The following is a 21,904-nucleotide window of genomic DNA, read 5'->3' on the forward strand; positions in this document are numbered from 1 at the left end:
AAAAAGCACAAATAAAATTGACAAAGCAGAAGCCAGTAGAACATTCAAAATATATTAGTCATTCAGTCTGGCTGCCCCAGCCAAAGAGATGGGACAGCAGAGCCCATTCCATTGAACTCAGCTGAGAGACCAGCTGTAGTTGGCTTCTGTCGCTGAACTATTTTCATTCCAGCTGGCCGTTATAAGCTTAAGAACCAGTTCCTAAATTTGTTTGTTTTTTCCTCTTCCCTCCCCATCTCTTTTTCTTTTTGTGTCATGTTCTTTATGTTGAACCCTGCAGACAGAAAGTGTCTTGATTTTACACCACTAATTATATTAATCATTTATAAAGCACCTAAAATTTGCTAATTAGATAAAAACAGAATTGTAGAGAATACTTGAAATACCAGACGAGGGCTGTCCCTCTGCTCGCTTCACTCGCCAGACCCCCATGGTACCTTTCTTCCCCTGTATAGCTACCAAGCCTCCTTTTCACCTTCCCAACCCCATCTCTGCTTTTTCATCTCTATGCCCATGCCTCTTTCTCCTCCCTTCTCAGTTTTTGCAGCTTCCCCCTCTTGCACACAAACCACCCCCATGGGAACTTTTTGGATCTTCATCCTCCCCTCACATTGCAACGACAAAGCCTCCTTTTCACCTCCCCATCCCCAATTCTGGAGTGACCACTTCTTTTGTTCTGCAGCCCGCTTTGTCGCTGTGTTTTTGTCTTCTCCTGCATGCCTCTTTTTCTGCCACTCCCTGCCCAAGACACCTTGCAAGGATTCCAGTGCGCAAAAGAGGCTCCTCTGGGACACTTATCTCAATTTCTCCTTTGGTACATGCCCATTACCACCCCCACCCCCAATTTTGTATCCTTGGCTCGCTCCACTTTATTTATTTATTAATTGTTTGATTTACTGTATATCCTGCTGTTCCTCCCAGCAGGAGCCCAGGGTGGCAAACAGAAACTTTCCCTTTTCTTCCTTCTTCCCCTCTCTTTCTGGTACATCCTACTTCCAGTCACCCCATCACGAATTCTCCTACTACATTGTTCTAACTTGGTACACTCCACTTTCCTCCCCCACTCAGCGAACCTTACAAACACACATCCCTCGCTCTCAGACACATATACATAGATATGCCCCCTCTTTCTCTCTCTCACATGTGTGCACATGCAGAAAGCTTAGTACGTGTCTCTCTCTCCTCCCCATCTCTCTCTCATGCACATGGGCATACTGTCATGGTAGTTTCTGTTCTGCAGCCCCTTTGCACATACCCCATGTATATAAGATGACATATAATTGAAGGGAAAGGGACTGCAGTGGTGGTGATGGAAGGAGGAGCAGATGAGACTCAGCTTGTGATGTGCAGTTGAAAGAAGAGGGGCTGCAGCAGGGGTGAGGGAAAAAGGTAAGGCTTGACTTGTGGTATATGAAGGGGGAAATGGCTGTGGTGGAGGGGGAGGTGACAACAAGTGGGGCCCGGCTTGGGAGGCAGTCTCCATGCAGTGAAGGAGGTATTTTTGTCCAGGAGAATTGCTGCCTGTCTGTTTACCTAGTCCGTTTCTTGCTGCATTGGCGGCAGCAACACCTTCCCTCAGTCTTTCCTCTCAGCTCAGCTGTGGCTATGGCAGCTTCCCTTCATGTTATCTAACTAATCATCCCTCTCTCACCCACTCTCTCAAACGCTCGACCAAGTTCTTTTCTCCCCTCACAGGGCATGCCAATGTGTGTGTGCAGGGAGAGAGAATGATACAGAGGGTGAGCCTTTAGTCACAACTGTCTGCGCATGCGTACACCACTATAGAATAGTAGAAAAAGTTTTAGGGTTATATCCAGTGCTGGTTCTACTCAGAGTAGAACCATTGAAAGTCGAGGGCATGGCTAACTTGGGTTCATTAATTTCAGTGGGTCTACTCTGAATAGAATTTAGTTGGATACTGCCCTTAACCTGTCATCCAAACAAGATAATGATATTGATGCCTCACAGTAGCGCTTGGGGAGAATATTCTGTGGACAAGGCCCAACATTGGAAAGGCCCTCTCTTTGATGGCCATCATTCTCAACACTGGAGGGAGAGGCTCTGAAGCAGATCTTAAAAACTGGGTAAGCTCAACTACCCACATCCCAAACTGTTTAGGGCTTTAAAGCTTCTTGAATTGTGCTTGGAAATATGTTGGAAGCTAGGGCAGATCTTGGAAGACAGATGAGATATTTAGGCTGGCACACTCCTGTTAATAATCTAGCTGCCATGTTCTGAAGCAGTTAAAAGTTTTGGGACAGTCTCCAAAGGCAACCTCCTGTACCACACATTGCAGTAATCTAACCTGGATATTACAAAAGCATTGATAACTGTAGAAAGCGTATCTCTGTCTAGGAAGGGCCAAAGCTGGTACCCTAGCCTAAGCTGGTAAAAAGACTTTGTGCCACAGACACTACTTGAGCATCCAGTGAAAGGGCTGGATCTTATAGGACTCCCAGGCTGCAAACATGTGCTTCAAGGCAAGGGTGAGTGCAATTCCACCCAGAACAGGTCAGATACAATCTCCATGGTCAACTATGTTACCTACCAGCAGCATTCCTATTTTGTTTCAATTAAGTTTCAGTTTCTTAGCCCAGTGCATTGTTGATTCCAGTTCATCACTACTGTATCTTTTCCTTGTTCAGATGAAAAGGAGAAATAGCATACTGATGGCCCCCCGCTCCAAATCTCTGTAAAATCTCACCAGCAGTTGAATTAACATTTTAAATAGGGATGGACCAGAACCCTGTGGATCATATAGCACTGAATTACTTTTATTTAGCTCTACGTTCTTGAATTTATCCACCAGAAAAGAGTAAAACTAATTTAACGTGGTGTCTCTATCCTCCATCCCAGAGAGGTGGTCTGGAAAAACACTGTGGCCAGTAACTGCCTTTGATACTAAGAAGCAGCAACAGAGTCACACTCTGCCATTTTCCTTTTTTATGCCATTCACAGGTGACCAAGGTAGTTTCAGTGCAGCTTCTGAGCTGGAAACCGAATTGAAATGGGTCCAGATAATCAGTGTAATCTCCAAATGCCTGAAGATGAAATGTTACCATGTGCCTAAGTACTGTATCCCAAAAGAGAGATTTGCAACTCATTAATTGTTGTAGTTGTCTGAATCCAAGAAATATTACTCTAGGAGTGGCTGACTTCCTTCTTCAAGGCACAAGGAAGCATTCTCTCTCGTAAGGAGACATTAACCACTATCTGGACTAAGAAGGTCACCCTTCCTGTTTAAATATAATCATCCAAGGGTCAAGCTAACAAATCGTAGGCTACACCTCTTAAGAACATAAGAAGAGCCTGCTGGATCAGGCCAGTGGCCCATCTAGTCCAGCATCCTGTTCTCACAGTGGCCAACCAGGTGCCTGGGGGAAGCCCGCAAGCAGGACCCGAGTGCAAGAACATTCTCCCCTCCTGAGGCTTCCGGCAACTGGTTTTCAGAAGCATGCTTCCTCTGACTAGGGTGGCAGAGCACAGCCATCACGGCTAGTAGCCATTGATAGCCCTGTTCTCCATGAATTTGTCTAATCTTCTTTTAAAGCCATCCAAGCTGGTGGCCATTACTTCAGCTACCTTGGTCATGCAATTCTAAGCAGATGTGACCCAATTGTACTCCAGTAACATCCTGGTTTTTTTTTGGTTTTTTTTCCGTTTAACTTGTTGCTGATTTTATTGTAATTTTATTGTAATATTGTATTTTAATCTTGTTTTGTTCACCGCCCAGAGAGCTATTCGCTATGGGCGGTTTAAAAATGAAATAAATGAAATGAAATGAAATGTATTTGCACTGCATCAAAAATCCATAAATATTAGGTCAGATGCAAACAGTGTTATCTGTAAAGTAATTTGCAAGGAATTTATAATGGTGTGGTCAAGATTCTCTTTGATCTGCTCCAGAGTCTGTAGGGAATCTCCACATCTTTCCGAATAGGTCCTCTGGATGTCATTGTGCAAGTACGCATCCTTTGTTGCCTTCAATTTAGAGCCTACCCTGTGGGGGTGAACTCTAGCCTGTGTTCAGTCTGTTCTTCTGAGTTTTCCATTTACATTCAAGTCATCATTCCAACTGTTTCATACAGTACCTCTGAGGAATACCAACAAGCTGAATGAGCTCTGCCCAGTGGAAGAGGGAATTTAGGCATGATTGTGTCTACAGACTGGGTCACTTCAGTATTCCACAGATTAACTAGGACCACCTGCCATATCAACAGGAAATTGCCTCAGAGACATTAGGAAACCATCTGTGTGATTTTGCCTGACACTCACTTTAGGCAGTAGATGAAAGCTGTCCTGTTCCTCTGGGCTTAGAGTGACATATAATTACTGTACTGTTCATGGATTGTATAGTTACTACTTGGGTCAATGCTATTCTGTGTTAATCTTTGAAAATTGAAATGGACTGCCTTCAAGTCGATCCCTGACAAGCCAGCCCCTTCCTTGTCCGCAACTGCTAGCTGGAGGGCAACTGGGCTCCTTGGGACTATGCAGCTTGCCCACGGCTGCACAGGTGGCAGGGCACGTAACCCCTGAGCCACTCCCTGTGCGGGTGATCTTTAGCTGGCCCTTTATACGCAGGAGACACGAGCGGGGATTTGAACTCACAGACTCTGGACTCCCAGCCAGGCTCTCCTTCCCACTGTGTTGCTTTATTTTGTACGTGATCCTTGTGTTCTTTTTTATGGAAGCTTTTTGGATCTCTGTCTGTCTGTCTCTCTCTGTGTGTGTGTGTGTGTGTGTGTGTGTGTGTGTGTGTGTGTGTGTGTGTGTGTGTGTGTGTGTGTGTGTGTGTGTGTGTGTGTGTGTGGCGTGGAAGGACGTAGGGCTACAAGTGGCACTTGGTATTGTATCCTAAGGCCATTGGAAATGTTCCTGAACTAAATGCCAAAACAACGTAATGTGCTATAGTACAGGTATTGAGGAGATTTCAAAGGCAAACAAGGCAAAGCTTCATTTGCAGTCTGGTTGCAATTGTGAGTCATTCTATGTTCAACTTGGTGGTTTTTTTCACTGGTGATTGAAATTATCCCTTTGTCTCTTGCAAAGCCCATTTTAACCAGTTGTTCTTGTTACTGTTGAATTGCCATGTAGGCTCTTTTCTATGGTTTAGGATTATGATCCAAAAAGTTGTTTTTCTTTTGGAGCAACGTAACTGGTTAGAGTAGGATAATTTGTAGATGTTGGTATTAATATTTAAATATTCCAGTTTCTCTTTTTGGAAAATCTTTTCAACTCTCTCAGATATTCCCAAGCAGCATTGAGCACATTTGTGTTGTGTTTTGAAGTTAGGGGCTTTTGAGTATACCATTTATTTTATTTTCACAAAGGATACTTGCCAAACCAAGAACAGGCTTGCCAAATGAAAGCAAGAACATTTTAAGTAAAAGGAAGTTTACTTGATGGTTGTTTATGCTAGAAGTGATGAGTCTAGTTTTAAGCAAATCTTACTTGCTCAATTGTTAAAAGTTTATTTGCAGTTGAATGTCTGTGAGCAATGTGAATCTTTGGCCTCTTCCATTGTGTTTGCAAAATCACACTGAAAGCACTTGGAAAGCATTTTGGGTTTTCTGACCACAACAACTTTCATGCACCAGGAATCCCCAGGTCCATGCTGGAAGAAAGATTTGTCTACCTCCTTTAAACACTGCACAATCCAAGCAGCTTCAGCTTTCCCCAGTTCTATTTGTAGCCCCCTCCCTCCCATGCCTCTGGTCATCATGTTCCTTGCTGGCTTTGGGGCTTGATGATTCTCAGAAAAGTAGGCTATAAGTCAAAGGTGGAGAACCTTTTTTGGAACAGAGGGTCAGATCTGTCCACACCTCCATGGGCCAACTGTATGACATCTGAGGATTGACAGGTAGATTATCCCACCCATCTTTCAGAGTCCCTTGCACAATGCTTCCCAAGTGACTGACAGCCACCTGTTTGTCAAGCACTTTGTAAGTACAGTGCAAGGGGTAAGCTGTGCAAGCATAGCTTAGGGCTGGCAAAACTGTTTTCTACAGGGATCCGCTGCATGATCCTACAGGGTTGAACTCGCCACCCATCAGCTTTGTGTCAACCTGCTCCACAGCTGATGTCACATATGAAGTCAGGTGTGGGCAGGTGTCCTGGCTCCCAACCAGAGAAGCAGACTCAGTGTCTGGGTTTTACACAAAGCTTTATTCCAGAAGTCAGTACAGGAGTGCAGCATCAGGCATTCTAAGCATGATTCAGAACACTAACAGACTAGGCATATCTCTGAAACTGTCTAAGCATCTCTCCTGATACAAAGTAGGCAAATGGAGACTACATATCTCAGGATACAAACTAGGTATGCGGAGGCAATGACAGACAGTTGTTGCAACAACCTAATCTCGTTCACCCATCCCTAACATAAGAGAGTTGGTGGTCACATACTTATCTGAGCATTCTCTAATACTTTCTTGCTTTTGCTGCAAGGCTGCAAGGCAAGGGATTTTCCTAGAAGCAGAGAGCATTTTATTTATTTTTATTATTTATTATATCCCACCCTTCCTCTGAAGCCATCTCCTTTCTAATCTTTGTAACCTTGGTGAAAGTGTAAACTCAGGCTCTGACAGACTGCTTTTGCTTTCCTCTCTCTGGAAGACTCCAGGTTGATCAACAACTAGGTCTGGTAAGTACAGTGCCACTGAGGGAACCTCATAGGTCATCAGAGATGATGGAGGGCAGTGGGCTACATTAACTTCATTAAACTCAGAGTTGCCAGAGAATTCTGGAAGTGTCTCCCCCAGGATTTTCCTACTCCTTCCCCAACATCTGCAACCTATTCTTCATCTTTCCAATCTTGCCAAAGGTTGTCCTTGGGGCCCATGGCAGCAGGTGGCCGTGGTTTTGGAGAAATGGCCTTGCGGGCCAAATTTGGCCTATAGCCCAGAGATTCCTTACCCCTGTTATAAGTGGAAGAAACTGCAAACAAAGCTGGTGGGGACTGTAGCTGCTGGAATTATGTAGCTTTTAAAGGGACTGAGGAAACTCCCTCAGACACTAGAATGCTTCTTGAAATCCAGTTAAAAGAAATGAAGGGGAATAACGAGTTCAACAGCAGGAAACAAATGCACCTTATCTATACATATAATATTTTTATAAGTCATCACACGATCTTGCGGAATGATGCCAAGATTCCATGGGGCAGGGGGTGAAGTGCAATGGATGTGAGGCAAGTGTGGTGAGAGCGTGAGGCAAGCAAGAACAGCAGACAGGTGGGTGAGTGAGGCAGGCATGAGCCGAGCAAACAACCAAGGTGGAAGAATTGAGGCGGCCCAGAAGATCCCTGGAGGAACAGTCAGGACAGCCTGGGGTAGCTCCTTATCAATCATCCTGCTCTGCTGTTGCTTCCCCCCGCCTCACCGACAGCTTCAGCGGTGGAAGGCAAGGAAGAGGGAGGTGGTGGGAGAGCAGGATGGTTGCTTGGGCACTGCCCCTGCCTCTCTTCACTGTTCCTGAGTTGCTCGGCCAGCTCCCTAAAGGGGAGAAAAGAAGGATGCTTGGCAACCTGTTGAGGGGAGAAGAAGAGGAGAGCTACCTGTTTGGGAGTCCCTCTGTGTGTGCGTGTGTTTGGGAGTCCCTGGGGTGTGCTTGTGTATGGGAGGGTTGGTGTGAAACATGCAGGGGCAAAGCCCCTTGTTAAGGAATAATGAAGGTAACATGTAAACAGCAGGAACTTACATTATTTTTTGGCAGGTTCAATTATTAATTGTCAAGTCCTGCGTTGCTTCTTAAGAAATTTAAACAGTTGTACAAAAATGTTTTGATATAACAATCTAGTCTGTAATTAGTGTATTTAGCAATAGATTTATAGTCGATGTGAAGTCTGCAAAAACAGTCCATTCTCTCTCTCTCTCTCTCTCTCTCTCTCTCTCTCTCTCTCTCTCTCTCTCTCTCTCACTCTCTCTCTCTCTGTGTGTGTGTGTGTGTGTGTGTGTGTGTGTATAAATTATTTTGTTGAAGACATAGAGTTCTCTTTTGCAGTAGCATCCACAGTGGTTTTCATTTAGCCTATTCTAAGTCTTTGAGGAGAAATATTCAAAAAAGTGAGCATTTGTGCTTTAAGTGTTCTGAGCAGGATTGAGGCTCACCACTATGCACAGCCTGTTTGGAGCAGTTTTCTCACCGTGCTCTTGCATTTTACTGCCTCTCCCTTTCCCCCAAACTCAAAATTTAACTTCTTTGGGAAGAGGAAATCAGTGCCAGCAGAGCCATAGGGACATCTTTTCCCATTTGTGACTATCAAGGTTCAAAATCCCTGGCAGGAAACATATGCTGTGTATGCTAATCCTGCAGGGAGAAGGCATTTTTTCTCAGGCTGTGGAAGTGTTAAATTGGTGTTTGGGATAAATAATAGACTATATGAAGATCAAGCTGAAGGTTAATCCAGACAAGACACAGGTACTGTTAGTGGCTGGCTCATCTGTCCTGAGAGGTATGTTTTCAACCTCTTCTAGATGAGGTTGCACTCCCCCCTAAAGGATCAGGTTCACAATCTGCTGATAATCTTAATTCCAGCTGTAACTTCTTATGGATAGCCAGAGGTGAGGCTGGATACAGTTTATTCAGACATTGGTAACATCCTAATTAGACTATTAGAGGTATAACGTAGGTCTTTGAAGACTTCTCAGAAATAGTACTTTGTTTGGAATGGATCTGCTAGATTATTGATTGAGACTGGCCCCCAGGCAACGTATCTTGCCAGTTCTTAAAGAACTTGTCCGTTCTTCAACAATCTATTTCTGAGTACAGTAGGACCCCGCTTTGCACAGCGTTCCACCGATACGGCTGTTGTCAATTGCAGAAAGGCCCTGCTCCTACAGAGCTTGTTCCACTTTTATGGCGTTTTTTGACAATGCTAGTGCTATTTTAGATAATGTTAGTCAATGCGTTCTGCTTTATGGCAGATTTCGCTTTACGGCGGCGGTCCAGAACGCAATCTGCCGTATGAGCGGGGCCCTACTGTATTTGTTTCTCTTTAAGGCCCTATGTATTGTGGGACCCAGATACTCAGAGGGCTATCTCCTCCCATCTGAACCTGTTCAAATGTTAAATAGTATTTTCTGAGGATGTTCTCTAGGTGCCTTCACCTTCAAAGTTGAGGTGGGTGGCTACCAAGGAGAGGGCCTTTTCAGCTGTGACATCCCTTCTATGGAACACTCTTCTCTAGAAAGAATTGCTTGGGACCAAGCTGTAAGTCAGTGCCAAATGAAAACCTTTCTGTTTACCCAGATATTTTAACTTGATGAATTGTGGTATCATGCAGTTTTTGTGGTTTACTGATTTTGCAATACATCTTATTTATGTATTTACTGGCTGAGGGCAGGCCTCCCTGCTCATTTTGCTTGCCAACCCCACACACACACCAGCCACTCCAAAGCAAACACATGGACACAGGGACTGTCTGTCTCGCGTGGACGCGTACACAAATACACAAACAAGAACACATACCCAAGGCACCCCCAAACATCCCCAGGCACTCCCAAACACACACATACACGCAGACAGTCACAAATCATTCCCCTTCCCCAGCAACTCACAAACCACTCCCCTTTTCTGGGCACTCAACAACCTTACCAGCCTCCCTCCTTCCCAGGCCACTGCTGCTGCCCTACGTCAGCCACTTACTGGCCTTCCACCCCACCTGGCCTGGAGCAAAGCTGCTGCCCCACCTAGGCTGCTTACTGGTCTCTGGCTGAGGCTGCCGTTGCTGTCACTGCATGAGCTGCTTACCAACTTCATCCTCTGCCCTCTCGTCTTGAGCCCAGTGAGGCTCAACCTTGCTTCCTTCTTTCCTGTCCCCTGCCTCCAGTCTTGAGCCCAGTGCGGCTACAGTTTGCCTCCTGTCACTCTGCTTGGCACTGCTGCCACCGCCGAGGTAAGCAATGGAAATATTCATGCTGCCTTTCACTTGTTTCAGCTGCCCGCCTCACCTGCCTGCTACACTTGCTGTGAACGCTTCAGCAGCCGCCACAGCATGCCTACACTGGAGCGTTCAGGCAAGCATGACACTTATAAGAGAGAGGGAGAGAGGAAGAGAGAGATTTTTTTATTTTCTTTACCATTATAAACATTATTATGAGTCATCCTGGACATTTTTACTTTATGGTGGGATATCAAGTATTTTAAACACATTAAAATGGCTTTAAATGTGTCAGAAGCAGCAGCATTTGATGACACAGTTATAAAACGAGTGACGCGGCAGATGAGGAAATAACAGAATTCTGTCTCTAGCCTCTTCAGTTAAGATGATGTAGGGCTCCACATCTGATAACCTTATTTTCAAGCAGTAAAGCAAAAAACTATGTCAAATAGATGGAAGGACACAAGATTATGTTCTAGAACTAAAAATACTTAAATGCATCAGGGTTGGTTGGTTGGTTTTGCTAAATTTTAGGTGTGCTGTCATTGCTAACTTCTAACCTCTGCTGATTTTAATCGGGAAAACGATGATAATGATAGATTATTATTTACCTGCGCTATACAATGAGGCAATGAGGGTGCAGGATGGGTTACAACAATAAAAATAATCAGTTAAAATACAAACTGGCAACCGGTGCAATTTAAAAACAAAACAAAACAGGGTTTATGGGAGTTCTAAATGGAACATCAGTAATCTGGTGGCTGCATACAAGATCAGTTGAAATGTCCAAATGATCTTCAAGGGCCATCCTGCCTAACATGTTGCAATAGACTAATCTGGATATTACCAGAGCATAGTGTACAGTGATCAAGTAATCTCTGCCCGAAAGGATACATAGCTAGTCAACGAGCTAGAGCTGGAAATAGACACTCCTAACCACTGATGACACCTGAGCCTCTAGTGACAATGTTGGATCCAGGAGTACCCCATTGAGAATCTGAGAATTTGGAACTCATAACACCTCTATCTTTTCAGGATTCAGCTTCAGTGTATAGGCTCACCTCCAGCCCATTACCACTTCCAAACACCAGTCTAGCACCTGAACCACCTCCCCTGATTCAGATGGAACAGAGAGATAGAGCTGGTATCATCTTCATACTGGTGACACCTCACTAGCATGGGGGCCAAGATGGAACCCTGTGGAACACCATAGGACAGTTCCCATGGCACCGAACAGTGCATCCCCTAACTACTTTCTGGAAACAGCCTTGACGGTCAGAGTGGAACCAATGTAATATAGTGCCCACCTCCCAGAGCGACCACAGAAAAATACCTTGGTCAACAGTATCAAAAGCCTCAGAGTAGGGTTGCACTCCCCTATATCTGTCCTGACAAATGTAATCAGCCACAGTGACCAAAGCAGTTTCAGTGCCATGAATGGGCCTGAAACCTGATTGAAATGGGACCAGAGAAGCAGCTTTCTCAAAGCATTCCCGAAGCTGGGCCACCTCAACCTCTCAAGCACTTTACCCCAAAGGGGAATATTCACCGCTGAACAATACTTGTTAATCATGGGTCCAGGGAGGTCCTCTAAAGGAGAGGATACAGCAGTGCCTCCATCAAGGTGGATGTTTCCTCCTTGTCTTCCAATGAAGTATTAATCACTCCCTGGGCCCATCCGGCCTATCTCCTTTGGCTAGCTCAAGAGGACAGGTGATTGGCCACATTTCTCCAAGCAGTTTGTTCACATCCTCAGGCTGCAATAACCAAAAACTGATCCAGTACAGTGGAACAAGCAATGCTCTGGATGCATCTATTGGACTTGTTCAAATTATGGCATTGAACTCAAATCTGACAAAGTGTCACTAAAGTGCTTTGCAAATTTGTTACAGCAGGCCATTGAAGGAATGAGAGCAATGCTCTCTCAACCACGTGATGAGTCCATTCCCCACTTGGAAAAGCTCTGTCAGATGCTACTTGCATACACAATGGTGGCAGAGAAGCAAGCTTTCTTCACCTCCATCACCACCACCACCACAGGGTAGGTGTGATAATGCACCATCTCCTGTGTTCAGCCAGGTTCAGACCAAGATTTATGCCACCTGCTCTCTAACCTCTGATCCTTCCCCATTTCATTGCATGGTGAGGGCATTCAGGAGCTGTCATGTCAGTGGCTCTATCTATCTCACCATCCATGTCAGTCGGATAATCCCCCAGAGCATTCAGGAATCCATCAGATTCTGTGAGTCTCTATAGGTGGACCATCTCAGTAGGACCCCACCCCATAGAATGTAGTAGCTGCGTTCAGCCCAAAGCTTGCCAGTGGGTGATCTGCCCACACCAACTGGCTCACCATAAGCTCTCCACAATCAACAAAGTATTGCCATTCTGCTGTGTGAAGGGTATGTCCGGCCACATGGGCTGAATATATAAATTTTGTTAAATAAACAGTGTACTGAGGCATCCCCATGGTTGTCATGGAGGCCTTGAAGTCCCACACTGGCAGCCTTGGCTTCTATATTGAAGTCCCCCCAAATCACTGTGAAAGTGTCTTCCAACACACATCCAAGACTACTTCCACTTGCTCATTTACAGAGATTGTAGTGCAATGAGGCGGATGTTACACCTTTCAGACTGGTAGGAAAGATCAGATTCTCTCCATTAAGTCTTTAAAAGTAGAGAGAGCCTGATCTTTGCTGTTAATTTTGGAATACCGAAAAGGAGCAGCTAGCTGTACTTTCCCTTGCTACTTCCTTCTAATACATATTTTTTTTCTTTTTCTTTTTTTTACAATAATTTTTATTCAAATTTTCATAAAACAAACAAAACAAAATCATAAAACATTCAAAGACAAAAAACAAAACAAAACAAAAATGATTAAACAAAAAAATAAAATGTTGACTTCCCATTTGTCGCAGATCAGTTATAGGTCTACAATATATAACAATCCTGTCTCTTAAATTATATTATAAAATCACTTTCCTCCAGTAGTTATCTTAATTAATCATCAAATCTCATAGACATTACTTTATTCTTTCCACAAAAAGTCAAAGAGAGGTTTCAATTCTTTAAGAAATATATCTATCAATTTTTCTCCAAATAAACATGTCGATTAATCCATCTCGTTAATAATAATAATAATCTTATTGTCATAACCATAGTCCAAATAAACATATCGATTAATCCATCTCATCAAATCTGTTGTCCAATAATTTCAATAGCCATTATTCCATTATCCCTATTAATTCCATCTTCCATCTTCAATAGTCCTGTTAAGTCCAGTAATTTCAGTGTCCAATCTTCCATTATCAGTATTCCATAATAATCTTGCTGTCATAGCCATAGTCATATAATAAGAGTCTGATGGGAATTTCCTCTATCCCAAATATTTTCTTGCCATCGATTCTGAATAAGTTGCTGAAATATTGTTGTAAAGTCATATCTCCGTTCTTCTTTTTTACAAAATGCACTGGCTCATCTCTTGAGAGTTTTTCCATTGTCACATGGCTGCAGTTAATTCCATAGATTTTCTCTATATCAAGCTCCATCACGTCATTCCAGTCCAGAAAATTATCCAAGCCATTGATAACTTTATCTCTAATATCTTCATTAATTTCTTCAGAGATAACGTTAAATTCCAAACAGTAGATTTTATTTCTAATATCCATAAACTCCAGATCTTTTTCCAATTCCACATTTGTTCCAATCTCCAGGGCTTGTATCTTCCCTTTATTTTTTCTTTTCTCATCTCTGATCTCATTCTTCTCTCTCACAGGATCCCCTATTTCTTTAAGCTCCTGCGTCATTTTGCTCAGTTCAATTTTCAGCTCCTTACTGCCCTGTCGCAGGGTTTGTTTCGTTATCTCAATCTCATCCATTATTTTCTGAAACATAATTACTTCCAGATTCTCAGCCACTTTCTTGATTGCCATTTTTAAAACCACGAAAACAAAACAAAACAAAAATAAAGAAGAACCACTTCTTATTTCAGCAACAATTGGGTTAATATGCCAGGCTTGATGACATCACAGTATAAACAGAGCAGCCTGCCTTATCTCTCTATGTTCAAGAATACAAAACAAATTTAGTTCCCAGCATCAAAACAGTTAGTGGCGTCGTGAAGAAGCAGATTCGTCAAAATAAAATAGACCAAAAAGAGAATAGTCCCAGACAATATAATGTTCCAAAGTTCATATTTTTTATTTTTTTCTCCTCGGAATAGAAATCCCTCTTCTGTTTATATCTTTAGAATGCACTTCCAGGACAACTTTTTGCAATAGAAACAGAGATAAGCTGTTAATTTCGTGAATAACAGAGAAGAGTTATAGCTCACCCAGAAGTTCTTTAAAGCTGATTCATTTGACAAATCTCTTTTTGCTGCAACAATTTAAACCAAGTAAAAAAAAAAATAGAAAGAAGGGTGCTTGCCTGTTAGTCCATTTTCTCTTTGAAGAAAAGATAAACGTATCGCATTAATCAGATAGAGCTTGTTCGGAAGTCCGTCCGGCATTGCTGGCTGGACCTTTTCTCATAAATTAATGAAATCCAGTCCTCCCAACAAAAACAGGCTTTTGAGGTTGATCTCTACGTTTCTCCCTGCCCGGGAGAAATTTCATCAGTCAAAAAAAAAATGTTCTGACTGATTTATATCTGGATAAGCTTCTTCTGAGGCGGGAGCCCGTCTCAAAAGCAGGCACAAGCGAAGTCACCCTTCCCGGAAGTCTACATATTTTTTTTTCTAAATTCATGTCCTTGATTGAAAAGCCTGAATTTTTGGCTGGCTGTATCCATGCAGCACAGTGAGGTGGTAGGGTGGATAGTGCCATTTCAGACTGTGGATGGGAGAAATGGCATTTTAAATGTTCCCCACCTTAAAAAAAAAAAAAAAAACTCCTGGGCAGATAGTTCTTGTTTATCAGATTCTTGTCTACCCCTATTACTACTTTTCAACTTTAAAATTGAATCTTGCTGAACTACCAAACCAGGTTTGAAAATTATGTGACATAGACTCTAGAACTTTCTGATGTAACAAGGGTTCATGTTTGGGCCATTTTATGTAGCTGGTTTTGTATTCTTGCCTCTTAAAATTCAGCTAGGACATGATTGTACAATTATAAGAGCAGGATGTATGTTGCTGGTAATGAATAGAACTAAATATTAGCTGCACTGTTAAAATTCATGCATACCTTTGCAAGTCTATTCTTGTTTTCCTAAGACTTGCTGGCAACTTTAGCTTTTATAAGAATGCAAGCCTCATTATAAATATTTCTTTCTCCAGAGGTTCAAATAAAGAGTACTAGAGACAGCAACAATTAAGCATTTCCCATCCCCATTTCCTGTTTTGGGGCACAAAGCACCATTATTTATTTATTTAAATTTATTACCTGCCCTTCACTCTGATGTCCTAGGGTGGGTTACAACAATCAAAAACAATCCTTACAAACAATTTAAAACAATTTACAATCACAAAAATAGAGTTGGTCCTAAAAATATACATCTCAAGTGTCAAAGGACAGGGTACAGAGGTGTGTCTGCAGCATTTGCCAAAAAATGTGTAGTGAAGTTTCCAGACGCACCTCTGTGGGGAGGGAGTTCCACAACTTACAGAGCAATCTAAGTCATGCAAAGCCAACGGGAAGCTCCGCAGCATCCACTCGCTATTTGGGAGCTAAGCTAAGCGTCTGCTCAGTCAGGAGTCGTGCACAGGGGCTGGAACGTAAAAGTCGGTAGTAAGCACTCCCTGTTGAGCAGCATTGAAATGATTTTTACTCTGCTGTCCTATTGCCATGTGGAAATGTTGCCTGGATCGGGACCCGCAGGAGCGCTCTGAAGGGGAATTGGAAGCCACAGAAATCCTCCCCCGGCTCCTCCGCCATGCCCCTGGAACGCTCCATTTTTGGTCTGTCGGGCTGGCTATCCCCAGCAGACCCCTGGCTGAGTCAGCAGGGTCCTGGCAGCGCCATGGCTCAACCGGGATGAGGGGCTTCTGTGGGTGGAGCCTGGCAGCACTGGGACCCTGCCAGCTCAGCTGGGAGCCCACCACATCCATCTCCTCCCAGCTGAGGAGCAAATACAAGTGGATTGCACCCTTAGAGGCTGCTACAGGGAATGCCTTCTCCTGGACTTTCAAGCTTCTGAGGGTGGTGAACTACCTAGTGGCCTTTCAGATTGTTTCTGGCTGCTGCATTTAAATTTTTTTTTTTGCTTTGACAGTGATGCTGCTTCAGTGTCAAAAAGAACCAGACTTTCTTAAGTGCTCTTAGGAGAAAAAATGATAGCACATGTTCTCAAATGCAAAACTGCATACCTTCGAGTGCCTTTTTCAAAAATAGGCATTTGTTGTGTTTCTTAGAGTTCTTATTGCTTTGCTTAGGGCTTATTTAGCATAATATTATTGCCCAGTGGGATTATGTGGCAAGCAGGAGCTTGGTTTGCATGGCCGTTTTGAATGTCTGTTCTTCAGAAGACTGATGGTGCCAATAACATGCCTTTAATCTACACGTTTCCCCTTTCTGTCTTGCCTGATTTCTTGACACATAAAATATTTATTTCTGCCAATTATTGCCATATCTTTCTCCCCCTTGAATATGATGCAGCAGAGTCTTGCCCTTGTTTCAGTAGGTTATGATATTTTTCATGTTTTTAATATGTGTTTTTTTGGTAAAAAAAGAAAAATCCACATTTTCTATTTAAAAATAATTTTACATGTTTACATCTTTTAAATTGAGAATTTAGGCCTTTAACATTCAGTGAGAATATCTTTATTAGATTCCTGTTATCACAATCTGATGCAGTGAATAGTCTGCTGAATTACATCTTTTAATCAGTAACTTGTAATTGTTCATTTCATGCACAATTTCTGCTATTTCATGTCTCACTGTTCTAATTTTTAAATCATTCATAAAGTCTTTTAAATGCTTTCTCCTGTCCTGTTATCCAAGATTCTCTTTTTCCTCCTTTTTCAACTACCCCAACACCATTCTTTCCTGAATTAATTTTATTCCACTTGAAAAAGCATGTTGGATCTCATCTCACAGGAGAAGATTCTTGGCTCTTAGGATGTTTTCTGAAGCTCATTTTGTTTAGAAACTCAGTAACCTTGGCCTGGTTTTCTTGCTCCTCCATTCACACATTAATTTATTTGTTAACCGTTTCGCCTCTGCCTTTATACTTATAATTCAATTGTTACTATAATTTTATAGTTTGTTTAATGCAGCCAGTTTTCAATTCTCTTTATATCGGAGTCAAATTCAGGTCAGTAATGTAATACTTCAATTCAGCAATTCATTCGTAAATCTTGCACAATCAAGATACAGTTTCATTTAAGTAATACTGACTGATAAATAGCTAATCAAGCTGAGTCAATTCATTCCCACTAATCAAAACCCAAATAATTTTTTCAAACACAAGGAGTCCAATGTTAATTAATGCTTTTTTAATGTTAATCAGTTAAGCCGATTTTAATTCAGTTCTCAATTCAAATGTTATTATTTTATTAATAACAGTGTATTCAGACTGAACAAATCATATAAGTGTTTTGAGTTCAATTCATTGACTTCATTTAATTCAAATTTCTTTAAGGTTATAATGTTCATTCAATAATTCAAAATGCAATAAAGTTCAATAATATCAATGTTTTAGCTCAAATCAAATAAGTACTATACTGAATAGAGTAAAATGATTAGTACCATCAATATTTATAAATCAGATAACTCATATCATTCATCCAGTTAATTAAGACCTAAGAAATCAAGATAGTCTGTTTCTTTGCAAACTCTGATCACTTTTTAGTTCTGATTGTTCCACATGATACTCAGACAGTTTCATTTCAGTCAGTTCAGTCTGTTTAGGTAAATTCAGAATTCACTCTGTATAGTCCAAAGTGTTGAACAATGTGAGGAATTAGAAGTTTCAGTTACAGTCTGTGCAAGTAAAAATGTGTATAAAGGCTCTCAAGTTCATTTAGATATATTTAGTTTAATTGACTCAGTATGATAGTTACTGTATTTCATAACAATTTTGTTTGTCTGTGTAGTCAGTTTTGGTTTGTGGAAAAAGTCTATCAGGCCCACCAGGAAAATGATCCATACTTGGAAGGAATAATATCAAATATGTTTCCAGAGTTGGTTGTCCGATAATAATCCTACTAATGCCAAGGTCAAGTCCACTTATAAAGCTAAATGTCCAAAGCTGTGTCTCTTTTTCAGTTGGTGAGCTTTTGTTTTACTTACTGCTTCCATTTCAACAGAACTGTAATCTGTTGTTTATAGGCTGTCTCCATGTCTCTGATAGATCTCATGTGTTTACTTGTACAAGTCTGAAACTCCCTTTTCTTAGTGCAGTCAAAGTCCTTCAGTGGCTCAGATGATAATGCTGCAGCATTTCCTTGTAGCTTTTCTGTTTGCCAAAGTGGCAAGCCCCTCTGGCTGCACTCCTTCGGTGATGCTGCACCCAGGCAACTGCCCAGACTTTTAAAGGCAGCCCACTGCACTGTGTCCCAGTCCATCATGAAGGAGTCCCAGCATGAGACAGCTCCTCCCTCTTCCAGGGATCTTTGTTGCGAGGCAGTGAAGAGTGGCACAGCTTCCACAAGGGATTGGGGAATTGATGCTATTAACTCAGCTTCCCTCCCACTCTCTGGGCCAACCCACATTAAGGCCTTTCCTTCTTGCCTCTGCCTCCAGTTCTAGGTTTATGCTATCAATGACTTGTTTTCATGTGCGTGTTTCATGTGTAATACCGAGGCAAGAAATAATATAATGGACTCCCACTGGGAGGAAGGGCAGGATATAAATAAAGAAATAAATAAATTGCCGTTTCTGTGAAGGTCATCTTGTCCAGCCTTTCCCAACCTTTGGGTCCCCAGATGTTGCTGGACTACAGTTCCTATGATTCCTGACCATTGGCCATGCTGGCTGGAGCTGATGGGAGTTGTAGTCCAGCAACATCTCGGGACCCATTATGTTTAGTACTATGTTCTTTGAACTGCATGAGCATCTAATGACAACTAAAAGATTGAGAATAGTGAATGATAATAGTGGATGGAAGTACGGGGAAATTGGTGGTGAAACTGGGAGTGAAACTTTTTAGTACCTTCAATTTGGGAGGTTGTAACCCACCCAGACTGTTAATGTCTCACCTGGAAGAACTCTGTGACCTAACTTTCTTTCTTTCCTAGTTTATCAGAGAAGATATGAAATATAAAGATGCTTCTAATAAACATAGCCATCTACACAGGGAAGACAAACACATCACCATTGAAGACCTGTGGAAACGCTGGAAAACATCTGAAGGTAAGGCAGTAAAAACTGTGCTGGTCCCATTCTGCACTCTTTACTGTTCTCATTAGTAGACACAATAAACCATATTTAATTACTGCCTTGACCTAGGACTGGAAGCTGTGGGGAAAAGTGAGCTTTCAAGCAAAGGTCATGAGTTCAGTCTTTGGCAGCATATCATAGCAGGGTATTCTAGGCAATTTGGAGGTAGTCAGAAGGAGGTTGCAGAAAGGTCTGGTTTTGGAAAGGCAAACCAGAGCTAACAAGGAGCTGTGTCAATGTGTCTGTTGAACCAATATATCTTACCACTCATATAGCAGTTTACTATGTCTGAAGTGTTTTAGATACGTTTTCAGGAATTCTTAAAATAGCTGTGAAAGGTAAGTCAGTATTACTGTTTCCATACTGCAGATAAAGAGCTATGGCTAAGAGAAAACTGCTCACATAATGAGTTCATGGATGATGCTAGACTTCGGTCTGGGACACTTTAGTTCATATTCTTTGTATGCTATATCAGTTCTCATGAGCAACTCTCTATGTTTATACTTGAGGTGGTGGGGTTTATCCTTGCAGTTTTTTGTGTGCTTGCTTGTAGAAATTCATGTAAAGGTTTAGCACATTCTGTAGTGCGGGGGTCGCCAGCCTTTTGGGACCAGTAGGCACATTTCAAATTTTGAGAGAGTGCTAGGGCACCAGTCACAAAATTGCTGCCTTGGGGGTGTGACGTAACACAAAATAACTGCCACAGGGGCACAGTATAACACAAAATCAGAGAGAGTAAAATTAGAGAGAGTAATTGCTGCTCTCTCCCCACCCCCAAACAAACTCATGTTTAACATGGGAACTCCACTATGTCCTGCTGGTCTTGATTGTGGAGATACAGCTGTGAAAGGCACAAGAACCCTGCTTTCCCCGGTGCCAATACTGAGCCAAAGTCTAGGCTGCCATGCTGCACCCGCTGTACTCTCTCATTGGCTAAATACACTGACAGGCTGGAACAGCCAGGCTGGTTCCTTTCACAGAATTCGCTTAGAAGGGTACCTGCACATTTTGCTTCATAACTTTCTAGATGGGCTAGACTTACCCTTTTCTATTTTCAAATGAAAGTGCAGGGTCTGGAGCCCCTACCTGAGGCTCAAATGAAGGCCTTTGTGGGTGGCATGGCGCCCGCAGGAGTCAGTTTGGCAACTCCTACTGTAGTGCATTTTGTGATAGGTTATTTTTATGAGCTCAGTTTCCTGTTCTCTTTAAGGCGATCTCCTTAAAGACATACAAGTTTTAATGTGATTAATCTGAACAAAGATCTTTCTTCCTCATTCTGTCCTAGCTCTGTTGTTATTGGTTTTCTTCCTTGCCACTCCTTCTGTTGGCTTGTTTTTTTTTGTTAAGGATGACTTTGCACCATTTTGTTTTAGTAGAGTTTTGTTTCTTTGAACATCAGATATCCCCGTGCCATATTACAAACTGCTTTTACAAGTTCTGTCAGTTAAGGAAGTTGTTTTTCATTATGCTATAGGGTACTGCTGTTTTGAGAAATGCAAGCCCAAAGCTCTCTTAGGCAAACAGAACTAGTTTGTTTAGATCCCAGATACTGTGTTTTGAAAAAAAATATATTCATATAGCTTAGGTTTCTGTAATCAAATTGTGTTTGAAAGATCCACATTGAGGAATATACATATTCATCCAAAGCAGGCAACTGACCAATTATCCGAACTTGGGAACCACCAACCCACAGTGTCTCCGTCTTGCTAGGACTCAGACTCAGTTTATTGGCCCTCATCGAGCCCACCACCAAATCCAGACAGCGGTCTCAAATGTTACAGAGAATAGGTATCTGAGTATCGTTGGCTTGCAGCTGACACCTTGCTCCAAATCTCCTGATGACTGCTCCCAAGGTCCAGAAATGGCCACAGCTGTCTCACCAGCCGAAGCTGGTAAAAGGCACTCCTAGCCACTGAGGTCACCTGGGCCTCTAGTGACAAAGATGGATCCAGGAGCACCCCCAGGCTTTCAGAGGGAGTATGACCCTGTCCAAAGCAGGCAACTGACCAGTTATCAGAACTCGGGAACCACCAACCCACAGCGCCTCCAACTTGCTAGGATTCAGACTCAGTTTATTGGCCCTCATCCAGCCCACCACTGAGTCCAGGGCTTGCACGGCCTCTCCCAATTCAGATGTTACGGAGAAATAGAGCTGGGTATCATCAGCATACTGCTGACACCTCACCCCAAATCTCCTGATGACTGCTCCCAAGGGCTTCATATAGATGTTAAACAGCATGCGGACAAGATGGTACCCTGCGGCACCCCACAGCACAACTGCCAGGGGGCTGAAAGACAATCATCCAATGCTGTTCTCTGAAAATGACCCTGGAGATAGGATCAGAACTACTTTAAAACAGTGCCCCCAATACCCATCTCACCAAGTCAGCCCAGAAGGATACCATGCTCAATGCTATCAAAAGCCGCCAAGAGATCAAGTAAGAATAACAGGGTCGCACTCCTCCTGTCCTTCTCCCGATAAAGGTCATCCATCAGAGCAATCAAGGCCGATTCAGTCCCATAACCAGGTCTGAACCCAGACTGGAATGGGTCAAGATAATCTGTTTTATCCAAGAGTACTTGCAATTGCTGCACCACAGCTCTCTCAATCACCTTCCCTAAGAAGGGGGTATTTGCAGCCGGGCAGTAGTTGTCACAAACCAATGGTCCAGGGTGGGCTTTTTCAGGAGTGGTCGGATCACTGCCT

General features: G+C 42.6%; 1 protein-coding gene across 1 annotated transcript in view; it reads left to right on the top strand.

The window, feature by feature from the left end:
* The window catches only part of STIM2 (stromal interaction molecule 2), a 96,083-nt gene that overhangs the window by 51,886 nt on the left and 22,293 nt on the right, over positions 1–21,904 (top strand). Inside the window, exon 3 of the mRNA XM_061584325.1 lies at positions 19,056–19,170. Within this exon, the coding sequence (XP_061440309.1) occupies positions 19,056–19,170 (115 nt within the window). The remainder of the gene's footprint in view (positions 1–19,055; positions 19,171–21,904) is intronic.

Source organism: Rhineura floridana, chromosome 9 (genome assembly GCF_030035675.1).
Source record: "Rhineura floridana isolate rRhiFlo1 chromosome 9, rRhiFlo1.hap2, whole genome shotgun sequence".
In the NCBI taxonomy this organism is placed as follows: domain Eukaryota; kingdom Metazoa; phylum Chordata; class Lepidosauria; order Squamata; family Rhineuridae; genus Rhineura; species Rhineura floridana.